The 17,955-nt window shown below is 44.1% G+C and overlaps 1 protein-coding gene across 4 annotated transcripts in view; it reads left to right on the plus strand.

Moving 5' to 3' along the window:
- Positions 1-17,955, plus strand: part of LOC127043896 (dynein axonemal heavy chain 5-like) — a 644,537-nt gene that overhangs the window by 561,265 nt on the left and 65,317 nt on the right. For all 4 annotated transcript variants that reach the window (XM_050938120.1, XM_050938119.1, XM_050938121.1 and 1 more), the window contains 6 exons: positions 2,196-2,351; positions 2,610-2,792; positions 7,353-7,523; positions 10,158-10,536; positions 11,279-11,550; positions 13,671-13,835. In XM_050938120.1, coding sequence (XP_050794077.1) covers positions 2,196-2,351; positions 2,610-2,792; positions 7,353-7,523; positions 10,158-10,536; positions 11,279-11,550; positions 13,671-13,835 — 1,326 coding nt within the window. The remainder of the gene's footprint in view (positions 1-2,195; positions 2,352-2,609; positions 2,793-7,352; positions 7,524-10,157; positions 10,537-11,278; positions 11,551-13,670; positions 13,836-17,955) is intronic.

A 17,955-nucleotide genomic window follows, 5' to 3' on the forward strand; every position in this document is an offset into this window, starting at 1 on the left:
TGAGCAGGGGATTGGACTAGATGACCTCCTGAGGTCCCTTCCAACCCTGATATTCTATGATTCTATGATTAGGCAATACAAGGTGGACAGCAATACAGAGGCCTCCTTTGGCAGAAAGGCTCTTCAGGCAGTCCCCCAAATATAATACAGACTTCTGAATGAGCTTACAAAAGTGGGGTACTTCTTTCCTACAAACTTTTGTTTCATATCCCTCCCTACATCTGATCACGACTTGCTACTTCCCAAATATCTGGAATTGTGGGAGATGCAAGGCTACAGAAAGGAAAATTTCTTGCCAATAATTTAATTTCTGCTAACAGTGTCTCCCACAATTCTTCCCTCCCTGGATGGCCCATGAGTCAAGAGCCAGATATAGTCATTAGCATATAATCATCTTCCTTGGTCTAATATATATAGTTATTTTGTTATATCTGGAATATGTGTTAATAATAATATGCAAGTTTTACAGTTTGGGAATAACTCATTTGACTCAAGCAGCAGCAGAGGGGGCACGGCTAAATTGTGCATGCCAAAATGCTGATCCCCTCCATGAGCTGCAGAAAGGAGAGAGTAACTGAAGCATCCAGAATTGTGGGACATGCTGATAGCAGAAAGGAAATGATACATAAGAAATTTTCCAGTGCTGGTTCTGTGTAGGATATATGTTTTGGGAACCAGAGTGATAAAGTACATTCATTGGGTGTAACCACACACATTTTGGATAAATTTCTGTCTTTTTTAAATTCAAACACATTAGTATATATTCCTAGCACCATGGCCATGGGAACTTGGGGGATACTGGCCCTGAAATAACTTTTTCCTCAATTTTCTAACATCACACCAGTAGTTATATCAGAATTCAAAGTCAAAAATATTTTCTCCCCAGTTCTTCATGTGAAAAAACACACTGGATTCTTTTTGCTGACATTTAGATTTATAAACATCCCTTTTTCTTTTCCGGGTCTCTTTGAAAGTATATTAAAACTCTTCCTTTTCGCTTTATCTCTTTTTACATTTTAGGTTTTTTTTTTCATGGTTTTATCATTTCTATGTTTATCATTTCTAGGAGTGGGACTACTCAACAGACATTGGTCTAGGGATTCTGGACCATACACCAAACTTCCCAGTGTAAGGTTGGTCTTCAAGCTGGGAGTCAAGGGGTGAAAAGGGTTAGGCCAGATCCTCGGAAGGGCGAGGGTTTAGGTCATAGCATCACACCTGGAACATCTTCATTTCCTGTGTTGTGTTTATCTTATTTCTCAATCAATTTCTTCTCATCCATCAACCTAATTTTGACAGAAGCTATGGGCATAGTGCTATTGTGGTGGTTTTTTATATACTTCAGTTTTAACAAGGCTAAAAGTGTGAACAGCTATAGTAGTAATCTTTTCAATTATATGTTTTATATTTATCTAATTACATCTGTGTATTATATTTCTAAACGTTTTAATTGAAAAAGTATATATAGAGATGCTAGATAATATTTAGTCCTGCCTCAGTGCAGGGGACTGGACTAGATGACTTATTGAGGTCCCTTCTAGTCCTACTTTTCTATGAATCTATGTCTTCTGGGCAAGGGCTTTCTTCATTTTAATTGTGTGTGTATCTTAGTGTCATCTGAAAGAACACAATTTACCAGGCTGATGAGGAACACTATTATTTTCATCCAAAGACTGAAAAAGACTTGCACACAATTTAAGAATGATAAATAAATCACGATCAGATCATTTGGTATTCAAAGATTTGGGAAGGGATTTGATCTTGTGAAATGCTGAGCTCCTGTTGAAGTCAATGGCAACTGAAGGTTCTCAACACCTCTCAGGAGGCATTCAGTACCTCACAATATCTGCTCCCACCCCATCCTCAACTGAAACACTTCTCTGCCTCACATGGGTGTTGTGAGGATAAAGTCATGAATGTTTATGAGGTACTCAGGCACTACAGTGATGGGAGCCAGGTAAAGCAAGCAAATAAAATAGATAACAATGAGAAAAAAGCAAAGAGCCTGATCTTCCTCTCATTCAAGTCAATGGAAAAACTTCCATTCATTTAAATGGGAGCAGGCGTAGGCCCAAACATTGTGGTTATATGTGTGGATCTCTCACTGTGAATTGAATGTTTAAAAATTATGATTGGTTTTATCTTGATCACTGTATAGAGCAAAACTATATTTTATTATAAGCAAATCTCCGTAGGTTACATCTCTGAACCACAAATACTTCAGGAGTCACCTAGAAGACTGCCTTTCCCTAGGAAGACCTTTGTTAATAGAAGATGTCGGAGAAGAACTCGATCCTGCTCTGGATAACATTTTTGAAAAAAATTTCATAAAATCTGGCTCAACTCATAAAGTAAGATGAATTTTGAACATGAATATAAAAAGACAGTGGTATAGATACCTGATATCAGCTGTTGACTTGACACCGTAGTGATTGCACTTTTGAAATGTTTAGACAGGCAGACAGCCAACACTTATTTAAATAAATAATTTATCCGAATTGTTCTGATTTTTTTTTTTAAGAGGGGATCATCTTTCACTGGAAGAAACAACTGTTTGTTGGAAAGTCAACTGTTAAAAAATGAAAAATATATTTTTATTTTATTTTCAGGTAAAAGTAGGTGACAAGGAGGTAGATGTAATGAAGGGATTTACCCTTTATATAACAACTAAATTGGCTAATCCTGCCTACACTCCAGAAATCAGTGCAAAGACGGCTGTGATTGATTTTACTGTTACCATGAAAGGCTTGGAAGATCAGCTCCTTGGCCGTGTCATTCTCACTGAAAAACAGGTAAATGCTGATCTTTGGGTTAGCAACATTTGAACTTGTATAAAAGAGAGGGTTTACTGGATATTTGCAGTTTGAGTCAACTTGTGACAATTCAGGGTGCATCTCAGAATGGTGAGCAGTTGTGTCACCGCCTGCCCTGTAACTCTGGGTGCCTTAGGTGCTCTGCTGCTGTGGCTCACAGCCTGGACACCAAGAGCCAGCAGGCAACCATGTGGTTCCCCGAGTGTCTGTGTGGTGTACAGCCATGGTTCAATGTTCTGATCCCAGCAGCCTGCCTACAGCACAGGAGCTCCCCGGTGGTCTCCACCAACCTGGGTTACTGCTTGCAGCATGACCCCCAACACACTCCCAGTCGCAAATTTTCTCCAAACTGTCTGCCCTGAAGTGTTCAGGTCCCTCCTGGAAGACTCAGAGAAACAATAAGTTTCATTGCTCCTTTAAAGGGACAAAAGTACAGGTTAACAATCACTTCAATTCAAATACAACATGGGGTTGATTTAGAATAAAAGTAAAACAAGCTTATGAACAAAAGGACGTAGGTTAAGTGATACCAAGTAGAAGGGATTGTAGGTACAAACCAACAAAAGTAAAAATACTCTTTCTAATGTTTAAAACCTAACTTTACAAGCTACAGTCTTTCCTCAAGGTAGTTTTCTTAACAATCTTTTTCTTCCCAGAAATGGCTGACTTTCTCTTAGTCAAGACCTTCCACAGACGTACACAATGCTAGTTTCCCTTGTCTTCCTAGGTGATAGATCTTTGCCTATGCAGATTTTTCACTTTATATTCAGATCTCAGAGACTTCAACTGCTTTGGTTGAAAGCCTCATCTTTCTCAGCTTGCAAAAGCTCTGGCCCCTTGTGTCTGTCTAGTGATGGATGCCAAGAAGCTTCTCTCCCTTTATATCTTTCCAAACTCACTGTATTGTCCCTGGACTCTGGATGACCTCATGCTATTCTTTCCTTCCTGTGGACTTCCCATTCCCCTGCTGATTTATATGTAAATTGGGCTTCCATAGTTTTTGGTCACACCTGGCTTAATTGCATTGGAAACGGGTAGAAAGCTGCCTTCCCTCCTATCTGGGAGAAAACCTGTTTCTCCCTTCGTTGTCACAGACTTTAAAGCATAGTACAAGTGAGTATTCATAATTTCTCATATAGCGTTAATGCATATGTTTTACAATGGTACTAATCACCAGTGTGTCAATGGCTTTCCTAATGGACCTTACTTGATGCTCCTGTATAAAACAGTAATAATGTATACAATCAGTTGATTCAATTACTTATCATTTGACGTTCAGACCCTCACAAGAGGCTATCTTGACTTGCTAGGTTGATGGCTTTGTTTACCTTTTTGTAAATATGCCTTCATTGTGTCTGCCTCATGACCAGGCTGGCCAGACAAAGAAATACACATTCCTTTGGCAAGCAATGCATAAGCCCAGTCTGCCCTAGACAAACACATTTTAAGAACATAATACTAGCACAGGTCTATAACACTTGGTACATACCTTGTACATACATCATGCAAGAATATTAATGATCAGTAAGGTATTTTCTCCACTGCTATATTACATGCCAACTTTTGGTTATATATCATGACAACAGTGTGTTAGGTGTAGTGAGCTGACGAGAGTTGCTGACAGAGTAGTAATCAATCGACCTCTGTGTCTCACTTGTTTTGCATAACTCTGAAACAACTCAAAGACTGTGAGTACAAAAACTTGAATGAAAGTGTAAGTTTTATTGGGCTTACTTTCACATAGGAGAGAAAGGGGTGGGGGAAGGAGCTGAGAAGGAGAGAGAAAATGTTAATAAAAATAAAGCTGTCGAGTGCCATATATACCATACATAAATCATCCAATTGAACCAGCCTGGTTTTGAGGCAGTTCCTTGTTCAGATATGTAGCACAGGCTTCCTGTTCAACTAGAAAAATATTTTCATAAATCAGAATGTTTAAAAATTTAGTTTGTTGCATGCAAAAGGGTTCCTGAACTTAAATCAGTTTTGTGAACCCAGGCCTATCTCTAGTGTTTGAGGAAATCTAGCATGGGATTTTCAGAAGTGCTCATCTGTGGTCTGACTGTGCCCATTGAAACTCCTGTTGATTTAATTGGGAGCAGAGTTAGGCTGAGCGCTTTTGAAAATCCTATTGCTAGTGTTTTGCAGCGCCTTACTCACATCATCCCTGTGAAGTTTTGCAGCTTCATTTCTTTCCTTCTTAGACCTTTTCTATTCATCTCTGCCTTACCCCTTCATGGTTTAATTGACTACTTGCTGGAAAGTTTCGTGGTCAATGCCTTGCTAACTGGGGCTACAAAATATCTGTTTAGTAGTAGCACTACCTATTGCTTTAGGATGCAGTTGTGAAATGATAAACATTTATTAAACCTCTCCCCTTTTAGCAGAGATAAAATAGTTAAGGTGCCTGTCCCTCCTCTCTCAAGGAGAAATTAATGTTGTGCCACAGAAACTCAAAACCAAGGGAGTTCTGATCATGATAAATTAGTTCAAAGAAAAGACAGGGCTGTATCAGCGTAACTGAAAAGCAGACCTCCTGTTGTAAACAGGAATGTCAAGTACATAACTACTGACCTCCAGCAACAGATTAAAAATGAAAGAAAGAGCCCTGACATTCTTAAGGGCTGCTACAGGAATCAATAAAACGTATAACCAGTGAAGGGTGTATTCTTCTCATCTTAAAAAGTGTTGCTGAAACCACTTGGGTGATGATAATTATAGAAGCACCCTGTTGCACCATAATAGTGAAGGTGCTGCCACTACTTCTATTCTAAACTGCTATTTTCTGATATTATAAATGCAGCCATAAAAATTTCTGCAGGCAGAAACCCAGCATTTAGGGGCAAAGGGGGGAAAATTGTTTAATCGTTTTTTAAAGATATACATTAAAATATTAAATATGGAATTAATAATGTATGAAATTGAATGTAAAGGTATGTTTAAAGATAAAGACATGCTTAAATACTCTGCTGAATTAGGGCCTGTGACAGAGTGCTGAGAGATGGAGCTTGAGCCAGTACTCTGGGCACTCTTGGCAGCAACTAGATTCCCCTGGAGAAGGCCTAATTGGTCATGGGGTGTCTGGTTATTAGGCAAGACTGGGGCAAGGAAGTTGATGAGCTAATTAGTTCATTAACAGGCAAGTGGTTTAAAAAGAGCACAGGAAGGAAGTGCTGGATGGGGAGGCCTGGCCTGGCCCAGCCCAGGTAAAGAGAGACCTCTGCAGGGGGAGATCTCTTCTCTCTGGGAAAAGGGGATGATGGTCATATGATACGGTAAATAGAATTGCTGCATGGGACCATAAGGGAATAGTGCTTGATATAACACAAATAAAATATGCAGCAGTGGTGGTTACAAACTGAAGGTGTTAGAGCCATTTGTGCAGGAAGAAGGGAGCAAAAAGTTACAAGCCCTGTCACATGGCCCTACTCTATAATTCACATTTTAGAGCTAACCCCTGCCCTGTGCTGTATTGGTATGAAAGGTTGAGGGGGAAACGGGGAGAATTTAAAGTCAAGATGAAATGCATGCTTGAGCCACTCCCTTTATTTATAATTCAGTTATTTGTAACTTTCTAAGGTATCATGGCTATATGATATGAATGAAAAGCAACAGATGACAGTTTTCCAAAGTGAAAGATTTCCAATAATTTGGGAAGAATTTGGGGAGAATCCCTTACCCCTTGACATTCAGAACAGCAGCTCCGTTGTCTCAGTAACACGACATATTGAAATGAATGAAGATAGATTGTCAGGAGTTATGGATATAGATAAACCAATAATTTTTTTAAAAAATACCAATTTTACAATAAAAGGTTTAGTCAGTTGGCTAAATAAACTGAAAGTTCAAAAGAGGCATAGCATCCTCCCTGCAGAGGATGGGTCAAGAGGGTCTTCCAGCAGCTGGGCCCACAGGCCCTTCATGGCCATACTCCAACACTCCGTCTATGCAAAGGGACTCCAGAGCTGGCCACTTATGCCATCTTTGGGTCTCTATTATGCCACTGGAGCAGCACAAATCAGATTGAGTGGGCTGAAGATCTGCTCTGTTGTCCGTCTTCCTTGTAGAACTATTATAGAAATGTCACATTGTACAAATGTTCGCCACTAGAGCATCTCTTGCTTTATAAGTTGAGAGAAAGTTTGTACTTTGCTAAACCAAAGAATAATAGAAATTAGAAATGGAAAAGGTCATCTCTTCAGTTCCCCCACCTATGCAGGATTAGTCCGTGCACTACATTTTCTAGTCCTTTGTCCAGTCTAATTTTAACTATCCAGAACAATGTGTCTTTGACCACAGCTTCATAGACCTTACTGTCAGGAAATTTTCCTGATACTCAGCCTACAATTTCATTAGTCCATATGCTCCATTACTCAAATTAATACAGTATGTGCATACATCCCATTTTACATACATTTTTGTGTCTTAAAGAAACAGTAGAAAAATTCCCATTCTTTCTGTCATGCATGAAATCATGCATTTTCTGCATGGGTCTTTCCTTTGAATAAACTTTAAAGATTCTAATATTTTCTTCTGTAGGAACTGGAGGCAGAAAGAGTCAAGCTGATGGAAGAAGTGACATCTAACAAGAGGAAAATGCAGGATCTTGAAGCCAGTCTTCTCTTCCGTTTAACCAGCACAGAAGGGTCTCTGGTTGAAGATGAATCTCTGATAGAAGTCCTAAGAATCACTAAAACAACTGCAGAAGAGGTGACTTTTGAATAAATTGGGGATATATTTTGTTATTTAAATACTGTCTGACCAGACTTGCCTCTTTGCTGTTGTTTCACAATTTATAATACTACATAATATCTGACTGCATAACAAATAAATAATATAATTAGGCCTGACAGGATTCAGTTTTAATGGCTAAAGATCAGTAAACACAAGCTTCAGCAGACGCACTCAAATCAGGGGAAAAAACATCAATTGATAGAAGTTGACACAAGTGCAGCCTCTCTCCTTCCCTCCGAGCACCTTGTGCCTGCAGGGATCGGGTGTCACCAGCCCTGTAGCCAGGGCCAGCTTTAGGAAGTGCAGGGCCCAATTCGAACATTTTTGGCGGGGCCCTGGCAGGGATGACTTAAAAAAAATGGTGGAAAAAAAAGCCTTTCATTTCTTTCATGTATTATTTCCTTTCCATAACTATAGAAATAAAATTATATATTATGTACATTGCATCATATATGCTGTTGATTGGCTATTAATGACTGCTGTTTCACATGTGTGGGTCCCAGCTGCTCCCTGCCCCCCTCATTGAAGCAGGTGTGCAGGTTACTGCCCTGGGAACTGCAGGGCACAAGTGGATATGGGGCTGGCTGGAGGCAGGGCAGGGGCTGACTGGAGGTAGGGTCTGGCTGCAGGCAGGGCAAGGGGTGCGGGACTGGTTGGAGATAGGGGGTGTGTGCGGCGGGCTGGCTTCAGGCAGGGCCGCGGGGGGATGCAGCAGGGGTTGGCAGGGCTGGAGACAGAGGAGTGTGAGACTGGCTGGCCTCAGGCAGGGGGGTGTAGCAGGGGTTGGCTGGAGACAGGGCAGGGTGTGCAGGGCTGGTGCGGGCAGCAGTGTGTGTGGGGCTGGCTGGCTTTGGGTAGGGCCACAGGGGTGTGTGGCAGGGGTTGACTGGAGACACGGCAGGGGGTTTGACAGGGACTGGCTGTGGGCACGGGGTGCACAGCTGGCTGCGGGCAGAGGGAGCGGGGCTGGTGTGGGCAGGGCAGGGGGTGCAGCAGAGGCAGCTGGAGCCCCAGCCCTTTAAATAGCCCCCAAGCTCCCTGCTATCCCAGTGCTTTGGGGGCTATTTAAAGGGCCCCAGGCTCCCCAGCTTCTACCCCGCCCCGGACCTTCTAAATAGTCGCGGGAGCCCTGGGGAATGCATGGGGATGGTGGGGCTCTGGCGGCTATTTAAAGGACTGGGGTGGCAGAGGCAGCTGGAGCCCTGGCCCTTTAAATAGCCCCCGGAGCCCCTCACTACCCCAGGGCTCTAGAGGCTATTTAAAGGCCCAGAGCTCCAGCCAGGAGAGCAGGGCCACGGGGCTTGCTGCGCTCCAGCCGGGGCTCCAGCCAGGAGAGCGGGGCTTGTTGCGCTCCGGCCGGGGCTCCAGCTGGGAGAGCGGGGCTTGCCGCGCTCTGGCCGGGGCTCCAGCCGGGAGAGTGGGGCTGTGGGGCTTGCCACGCTCTGGCCAGAGCTCCAGCCGGGAGAGCGGGACTTGCAGTGTTCCGGCCGAGGCTCCAGCCGGGAGAGTGGGGCCTCGGGGCTTGCAGCGCTCCGGCCGGAGCTCCAGCCGGGAGAGCGGGGCCTCGAGGCTTGCCGCACTCCGGCCGGGGCTCCAGCCGGGAGAGCGGGGCCTGAAGGCTTGCCGCGCTCTGGCCGGGGCTCCAGCCGGGAGAGCGGGGCCTCGGGGCTTGCCGTGCTCTGGCCAGGGCTCCAGCCAGGAGAGCGAGGCTAGCTGCACTCTGGCCGGGGCTCCAGCTGGGAGAGCGGGGCTTGCTGCGCTCCCGCCTGTGCTTCGCTCAAGGGAGCGGGACCACTGAAGACCCCTGAGCAGATCGCAGCCAGGGACCCGGGGTAAGTTTTAAAAAAATAAAAAATGTCTAAGGCACGGGGCCCTCTTAGGCGCGGGGCCCGATTCCTGGGAATCGGGCGAATCGGCCTAAAGCCGGCCCTGCCTGTAGCAGAGTGCGGGGAGCCCAGGACCTGCTCACTCGCTACTATGAGAGCTAAGCTACAGAAGGCTCACTGCCTGGCCCCCAGGGCTGCTGACACACAATTCCTGGAAGCATAAGGTGTGTTGGGTGGGGGCGGAGGGAGGAAGGCTTTGGTCCTGGCAGGGCAAAGCAGAGATCCCCAGCCAGAACTGCAATGAGGAGGAAGAGAAGCACGAGCCCATGGCAGTATTCTTCAGCAGCTGGAGTGGTCTCCCCTGTGGCTGGAGGCTCCTCCTCGTCCTCTTCTTCCTGGCAATACTGGAGCAGCACAAATCAGCTCTGCCCAGCTAGGATCACAGCCTCCCACTGACAGCTGCGGGGATCAGGTGTCAGCAGCCTCAGAGCAGCACAGGGAGCCCTCCGCAAGCCTGCCTTGCATCCTCTGTAGAAAATACAACTCTATCAGGGTACATTTTTATAAAATAATGCCTAGTGGGCCCAAGCAATATCATAGCACACTGTGATTGTGGTTGTGTAAATACATATGAAGACGCAGTGCCTGCCCTGAAGCTCTTACAATGAAAAGTAAAATTTAAATAAAAATACTGTTATCTTAATCAATACCTTTCTTTCTATATTTGCTGTATAAGTCACAAGTGACACAACATAATCTACATGGTCCTTCAATTTATTTTAAGGTGAGTGAAAAGTTAAATGTTGCAGCAGAGACAGAGGTGAAAATCAACACTGCACGTGAAGAATATCGTCCAGTTGCTTGTCGTGGCAGCATCCTTTATTTCCTAATTGTGGAAATGAGCTTGGTAAATGTAATGTACCAGACATCCTTACGGCAATTCCTTGGCATTTTTGATCTATCAGTGGAAAGATCAGTGAAATCTCAGATCACAGCCAAACGAGTAGCCAACATAATTGAGCATCTCACCTATGAAGTATACAAGTACACTGTGCGAGGGCTGTATGAAAATCACAAGTTCCTCTTCACACTGCTCATGGCACTGAAAATTGACTTGCAGGCCAAGAAGATTTCTCACAACGAATTTCAGACACTCATCAAAGGTAGTTTCTTGTAATATGTTCCTATTTAAATATATCCATGAGTTGTCAAACCAGCACTCTGCAATATTTATACTACTGATATTTTGTGCCTTCCAGTGTCCATGGATCTCAGTGTCCATTAGTTAATAATTTGATGGTGGTGACATTAAGCTACTGGCCTCGGTGGGGTGGTGATGTAAACAGTTACTGCACCTTCCGGCATGCAAGAAGAGCATGAGCATTGTGTTGCCCTTGACAAGGATGCAGCATGTGCTTCCTCATTCTAGGCCAGGTTTTCTGGCCTTGGTGAAGGAGGATGAGATTGTCCTTTGATGCTGTCTCCTTCTGCTCTGGGGGCTTTCATGCAGCACCCTATTTGGTAGACAATTATTCCTACTTTGCAGATGAGGAAAATGAATCATGGAAAAATTAAGATAACAGCCCTGTGGACTGCTGAGAGCCTTTAACTTCCACCCTTCAGGAGGCATTGTGCACTTCAGAGTCATGCCCTAAGAGCCCAGATGTCTTGCCTCCTCCTCCTGCATGTTAATACAAAACCACCTTTTCTCTCTTTCATTTTGTGGACTTTGGGTTATACACAATCCTTCTGAATTAACAAAGTTTTGCAGTGCAGTTTTGGGCGTCCAAATTTCTGTTTGCAAATTCCATTAAATTTCTTACCACTAAGAGTTAAGTACTTTGGGACTCATAATTTTTGGCTTAAATGATGTATGCTTTCTTCACAATGCTTTTCATCTTGCAGGAGGTGCAAGTTTGGATCTGAACTCTGTACAACCAAAGCCAAAGAAGTGGATCCTTGACATGACATGGCTCAATCTTGTACAGTTATCTAATCTGTACCCTTTTAACCAGCTTCTGGGGCAAGTTACAAGGAATGAAAAAACCTGGAAAGCCTGGTTTGATAAAGAAGCACCTGAAGAAGCTCCTCTTCCTGATGGATATGACAGTTTAGTGGATACATTCCGTAAACTGCTCCTTATCCGTAGCTGGTGTCCTGATCATACCATTGCTCAGGTGAGGAGGAGAAATTTAATGTGTGGTATAAGCCATAAGCTAGCATCCTTGGTACAAGTTTCTTTGGTTTTGCCACAAAATTTATGGCAGAAATCCAATTGTCCATTCTAAATGTTTGGAAATATGTTATGGATACTTTTTACGTAGCTGGTTATAACAAATTAAAAAGGTATATGCAATATGTTAATTAATTTGTTAGAGATATTATATTGCTTTATGTGCCAGGAAGGGTTACCGGTTTTCCACAGTAGCCCAGCTATACAGAATGGTTCTGACATTTTTACAGCTTTTGTGTTTCTTCACATAAGAAGACACAGTCTCATTTCTTCATGTAAGCAGCAGAAAGAGAACAATTCAGTTTGAATCTCTGAAAGGCACAGTGCAAATATGGAACAGGCCAACACGAAACAATTTTTCTTGTTTTTTAATTGCCAGAAAACTGATGCATCTATTATTTGTACAGCTCTAATCACGTCCCTTCCACTCTGACTCCAAATTCTATGCCTGTAGCCAGACTAAAGAGTAGCATCTCACTTCTCCTATCTCATCTATTATTATTCCAATTCTTACAGATAAATTGTGGAGTAGCACCCCTTCTTCATCTAGAGGACAACATTCTTTTCAGGGATCATTCCTTAAATAATAGCACCAAGTTCGTACCCCCTTTTTATCTCTATTTGCCCAGCATGTCATAGCACACTACATGGAGTATGCAAAGGCCAAAAGGTGATGTATGTGTGTAGGAGGAGCCTGAGAAGGGGAGCTCTATATACCACAATTGCTCCCAGCCCATGGTCCCTCATTCTGTCAGGGGAAGAAACTCTGAGTCTAGATGGCTTATTGAGGCCTTTGCGTCCACCAAGACTCCTCCAGAGACAAGTCAACAAATGTGTGTCCATCCTCTTCAGCATTTGAAACTTAGCAGGTGGATCCTCATTGATCAGAGATTCTTTGGGGGGTAAATCCCCTGGCCCAGTCCACCAGAAAAAAAGGTCCATGGTTCCCTCTTGTATTCTCAAGTGTGTAACTGAATCACTTGGCAAAGAGTCTGGCATTCTTTCCAAATCTTCTTCCTTCCGTGAGGAGGATCTGGGAGCATTTCCCTCCATTTTCTGGCCAATGGCAGAGTGGAGGGTGAGAGGTCCAGGCTGTAATCAAGTCAGCAAGGATAAGTTCTGGGATTTCCACTCCTAGAAGGGATGACCATCACTGCATCTTCCGTGAAGACAAGGTCCTTTTGCATACTGCAGAAACATTTGTTACAAAGACAAACTCTTTATTCCATGTATCATAGAAGAGCATTCTTCCTTTGTAAGAAGGAGTACGGCACATGCTAGATGTGAGAGGAACAGTTAAAATATACCTTTGTGGAACTGAACAATTCAGAAAAAATACCCCTATTCACTTCCTTTCTCCCTATATTCTGGAGTCTGAAAGTTTCTAAATCTCCGAATGCCAGCTGGATAAACTGCATCACCAAAGTCTGTACAGCTTTGGATAAACCAATTCTAAAAGGGTTCAGAGTCTGCCTAATGTGCTCACTAAGTCACATATCTTAGACTGGGAGAGAGATCATGATCTGTAATGAAAAATTTACTTCCCTGTCAGCCCAGTCACACCAAAGATAAGTCCTTCCAGGTGCTTCTGAAATGGGACTCTTCAGGATTCACATATATAGATACTACACTTGAAGAGGCATTACTGTCCAAAAGTTTGTTTTATATCCCAATCAGAATTTACTCTTTCAAGTTAGCTTTGGAAGTACTCATGTAAAATGAGGACAGAGGGGGCATGGGTAAGGCCCAAAGCTTTATGGATAAAATCTGAGCTGCCTCCAGTGTTTACAGGAGAGGTGCTGCCCACGTGTCTTGGACTGGGAATAGGTCAGTCCCAGAAAGGACAGCATCAGGCAAGATATTTTCCATTTAAAGCTGTAATATTTTAAGTTAAATTGAAAATTAAACTCTGATCTAGTGCCTCAGTCCGGTCCACCAGGGCTATCTGTGAATGGTTCCTCAGTTTCCATGGTAGTAGACACTGGGTTTGTGTGACTCACATTGCTGTGGGTGAAGGTGTGCAAGTAAGGTTATTTAATGTGTATTTGGAAATGTTTGTTGCAGGCACGGCACTACATTGCAGAATCTCTCAGTGTGAAATATGCAGAAGGATTTATTCTTGATATGGAAGCAATGTGGACTGAAAGTGACTGTCGAACACCCTTGACTTGCTTTTTATCTATGGGATCTGATCCCACTGAAAATATAGAGCGTCTTGCAAAATCAAAGGTATCTTAAATCGTGTTTAGTAGAGCTGTGTGAACAGTGGTAAAAATTGATGGATATTTTGTTGAATTAGAAATTGAATTTTGATTTGCAGTGAGCTGACCCCCTTTTGTCACTTTTCACATGCATTCATATGAGCACACTTTGGTTCATGCCTGTGTTCTTGGGAAATGGATTTTGGGTCTGAGAAAAATGCAAATGTTAGATTTCTACTTTTCCCAGTCAATTTATACAAAGAGACAGCTATTTCTGTGCCAGTGATCACCATGAAATGTCTAGGTGTAACAAAAAAAGCAGTGCTGGTGGTCTATAGCGTTATCTTTTGTTTATTGTATGAACTGATGGCAATTACAGTTGGAAATAGAACAATATTTAATTAATCCAGCAGGTGAACAGATTTGTGAAAATGTTCCTCAGAAACCTGGCCGATGCCCTGATGTGGAGGGTGTTTTGGGGAACCAGATCTGCCCTTCTTAACTAGAACTGTACATACACACACACATGCCACGGTTATCAATTCATTTATGTCAGTGACCGCAGTGAATGATGAAAGACAAAAGTAAACTGGAGACCATAACATTCAATACATTTGCTTGGTAGATACATGAAAAATTGCTTACCGACAGCACAGCATCATCTGAAAGGATCCTGTGTATTTATGGTTCAAAATGTAGATATAAACATGAATTTACCAATATGAAATTTTTGCCTGAATAACGGATCCCCATATGCTGCCTGCCTATGAGGATGTATATGAGACTCTGGCCAAAATTTTCAAATAAAGATGCATAATTTTATAAACATTGAGTAAGAGTGGCCTGATATTCAAAGATCTGAGCACCTGTAAATCACATTAGCTTCATTCAAACCTGTGGGTGCTTAGCACCTTTGAAGTTCAGGCCACTGTTACTAGCCAACTCACAATTGCTGGATGTGGAAGGGAGGCAGATGGATTGAGCAGGGGATATGGTATCCATCTTCTTAGTTCCAATTTTTTATTTTTAAATAAAGGTTGTGAACACGCCCTGGGACAGGGACTAGAATCTTCATCTTTGTTGGAAGCAGTGCATTTGAAGGGGTAACTTGAAAGAGACAATCTCAAAATTAAAAGCAAAATAAAACCCAGACCTTTTAGTGTCGATCTTCAAGCTACCACTCTTGTCCCAGGGATCAGAAGAAGACCTTCTTCCTTGAACTCATAAAGATCCTTACTGTGATCTGATGGGGTATGACATTTTGGGGATCACCCAGACCAGAAAGGGGTTCTGCTACCTGCTGCTCAGTTTCTTTATCCTGTGCAGCTTTGGTCCAGACCCCTGACACCAGTATCCTGCCCACAAGCACAAGGTCTCACCCTGGCTTCTACCAGCCTAGTTACTCCCTGCAGGATGACACTAACAGGCCGTCCAGGCCTGAGTCTCCCTAAATCCGTCCTCCCCGTGCTATGAACTACAAGACACTCGGATTTTCCCCCACAGGTTCACAACTCCAGGAGGTGTGAAACCAGCCTCCCAGACATAAGCTCCACTCAATTTGCACACCAGAGACCTGCTTGGGGTAGAAATAAACAAAAGGTTTATGTAATAGAAAAGCCGCAGGTTCAAAGATGAAATAGAAAGGGAGAGCAAAGATATACAAGTTACATAGAAAATAAACATAAATGTGCATCCTCAGGCATTACATTTCCATATTAGATAAAATCTCTTTTCTAATCCATTCCCTCTTCTACCTATTGCCTTTGAGCAGTTTCCCAGCATACCCCTTATGCATAGGGAGGATCCAGTGTTTCATGGACAGCAACCACCAAGTCACTGTCCTTCAGTTTCTGGATGCCTTTAATTTCAAACCCCGTCCATTTTAAAAGGGTTCACGATATTTTTTTCTTCGGGCATGGTGACTCTCAGTTGGGGAAATTCTCGCTGGGATGTCTGTGTCTTTCCAGTAACTCGAATGGCCCATCATTTGTCTTCTCCTCAGTGGTACAGTGCTAGGTGCGCGGAGCTAGTCTCAACTGGTTATGGAGGCAACCCCTCCCTGCCTGCCTCTTCCCCACCCTGATGAGTGAGATGGAACTGCACCACAGATTGGGATTACAGTTGTCCATATACACAAATACATAAATTCATAACCACAGCCTGTCTAAATATATCATAATGACCACTAAGTTTATAACATTACAAGCTTTCATAAAAGACCTTGCTCAACATATTTTTATAGCACACATTGTATACAATCAGTTGATTCAACTGCTTATTCTTTGGGGTTCAAGCCCCATGTTCTCCCCTGTCTGGACCTTGATTGTCACAAGGGGGGGTCTTGCAGGTGTTGATTTTTTTCAATATAAGGATAGGTACTCTCGGCTGCCTTTGTGATACTTGTGATTCCATCGCCTACCATTTTGCCAATGACAGCCTCATTCCATCCTGCCTTGCTGCCAGTATTGGCAGGTCTGCACTTAAAATACTGCATCTGAGCAGTTCTCCTGTTGACGTAGCACTGTCTACACAGAGGGTTAAGATTGTTATAACTATGTTGCTTAGGGGTGTGAATTTTTCACATGTAGTTATACCGACATAGGTCAGTAGTGCTGACCTAGCCTCAGTCTCTGCTGTAGTCACTTAGATAGAGGAAGACTAGACATTAAGACATTAAGATCTGGCTACACAAAGGTGAGAGATCATCCTTCAGCCTCCCCAACCCCTATCCCAGGGACAGGGACTCAGTGGTGAGGCTGCACCTGACCCTGACACAGAGCAAGGCCTGGGTCTGCCCCAGAAACACCATGGGGCCCTGCCTCTATGTGCCAGGTGCACCAGGTGTGGGGCAGGCAGGCTGAACCAGGCAGGAAACAAGTGTGGAGGAGCTCAGTGTGGGGGATCCAGGTGTGGGGTGAAAAGATTTTGTGTGGGACAATCTGAGTTCAGGCAGCTCAGTGGGAGGTCTAGATGTGGGGGGCCTCTGGATGCACAGAGGCTGATTGGGGCTCAGCGGAGGGGTCTGGATGTGAGAGTCTCTGCAGGGCAGTCTGGGTGCTGGGGGAGTTGGGCTTGGTGGGGTGGGGGTCAGTGAAGCTAATTGGGGGTCAGTGGCATGGGGATCTGGGTGTGGGGGACTCGGGGGTGCAGGGAGGTGGGGTTCAGGGCAGGGGTTTGAGTGCAAGGAGCTCAGTGGGGGATGGTCTGGGTGCAGGGGTGAGGGTCTGGGGGCAGGGGGCTCCACATGCAGGGGTTGAGGTTCATTGAGGTGGGGTTTGGGTATGGAGAGCTAGGGGGTTCTGAGTGTACGGGGTGAGGCTTGGGAGAGGAGGGTGTCTGGGTATGCGAGGTCCAGATGTATGGGGTTTGGGCGGATGAGGGAGCAGCTCCCCTATAGTGAGCCCTCAGCTGAGAAGCGATGGGGGCAGGAAGCATGGGAGGATGCTGAGCTTCCTGCAGCTGGGGGAGGTTTCTGGGGGTGGGTCTGACCCACCCCCAGCCACTCCTTTCAGGGGAAGAGAAAGTCCTGTCTGCTTCTCCCTCCAGCCCAGCTGGGACTAGCAACTGAGCCCAGCTCAGGGTCGGAGCCACAGTCTGTGGAGTCCCCAGCCCTGCGGTGATTTACCTCTCCACTGGCTGCTCCCGGTTCCTGAAATAATGTACCTGAGCAGCTAGGGAGTGGTGCCTTACTGCTCTTGCAGCTTCCCTTTATTTCCTTGTCAGAAGTAATTTTTCTGTAGGGAAGCAGATAAATCTGCGGGGAACATGAATTCCTCACATGCTCAGTGGCACAGAATTCCCCCAGGAGTAAAACTTCACAAGATTGCACTTGCAGAGGTTCTAATTGCCTTAGGGTAGCAGGTTTGCTCCCACATTAATGACAGGGGGTTTGGCCCCTCCATAAATCCTGGAGGCAAGGACATCCATGCACAGAGCTTCGCTTCTCATCTTGAGCCACACTTTCCTTTCCTATGTTTTTTCCCCAGATAGCTCCAGATTAAACTAAGTCAATACTGTCATACAGTAAACATCCCAATAACCAGGTCAACATACAGTATTCATAAATCACTACAGAGCTGCTCCAAATCCATCACACCTCCTGAAGATTTTCCATAGCATAAAGGGGTGTGACATACCCTTAGGGTATA

Source organism: Gopherus flavomarginatus, chromosome 2 (genome assembly GCF_025201925.1).
Source record: "Gopherus flavomarginatus isolate rGopFla2 chromosome 2, rGopFla2.mat.asm, whole genome shotgun sequence".
NCBI classification, from domain to species: Eukaryota; Metazoa; Chordata; order Testudines; family Testudinidae; genus Gopherus; species Gopherus flavomarginatus.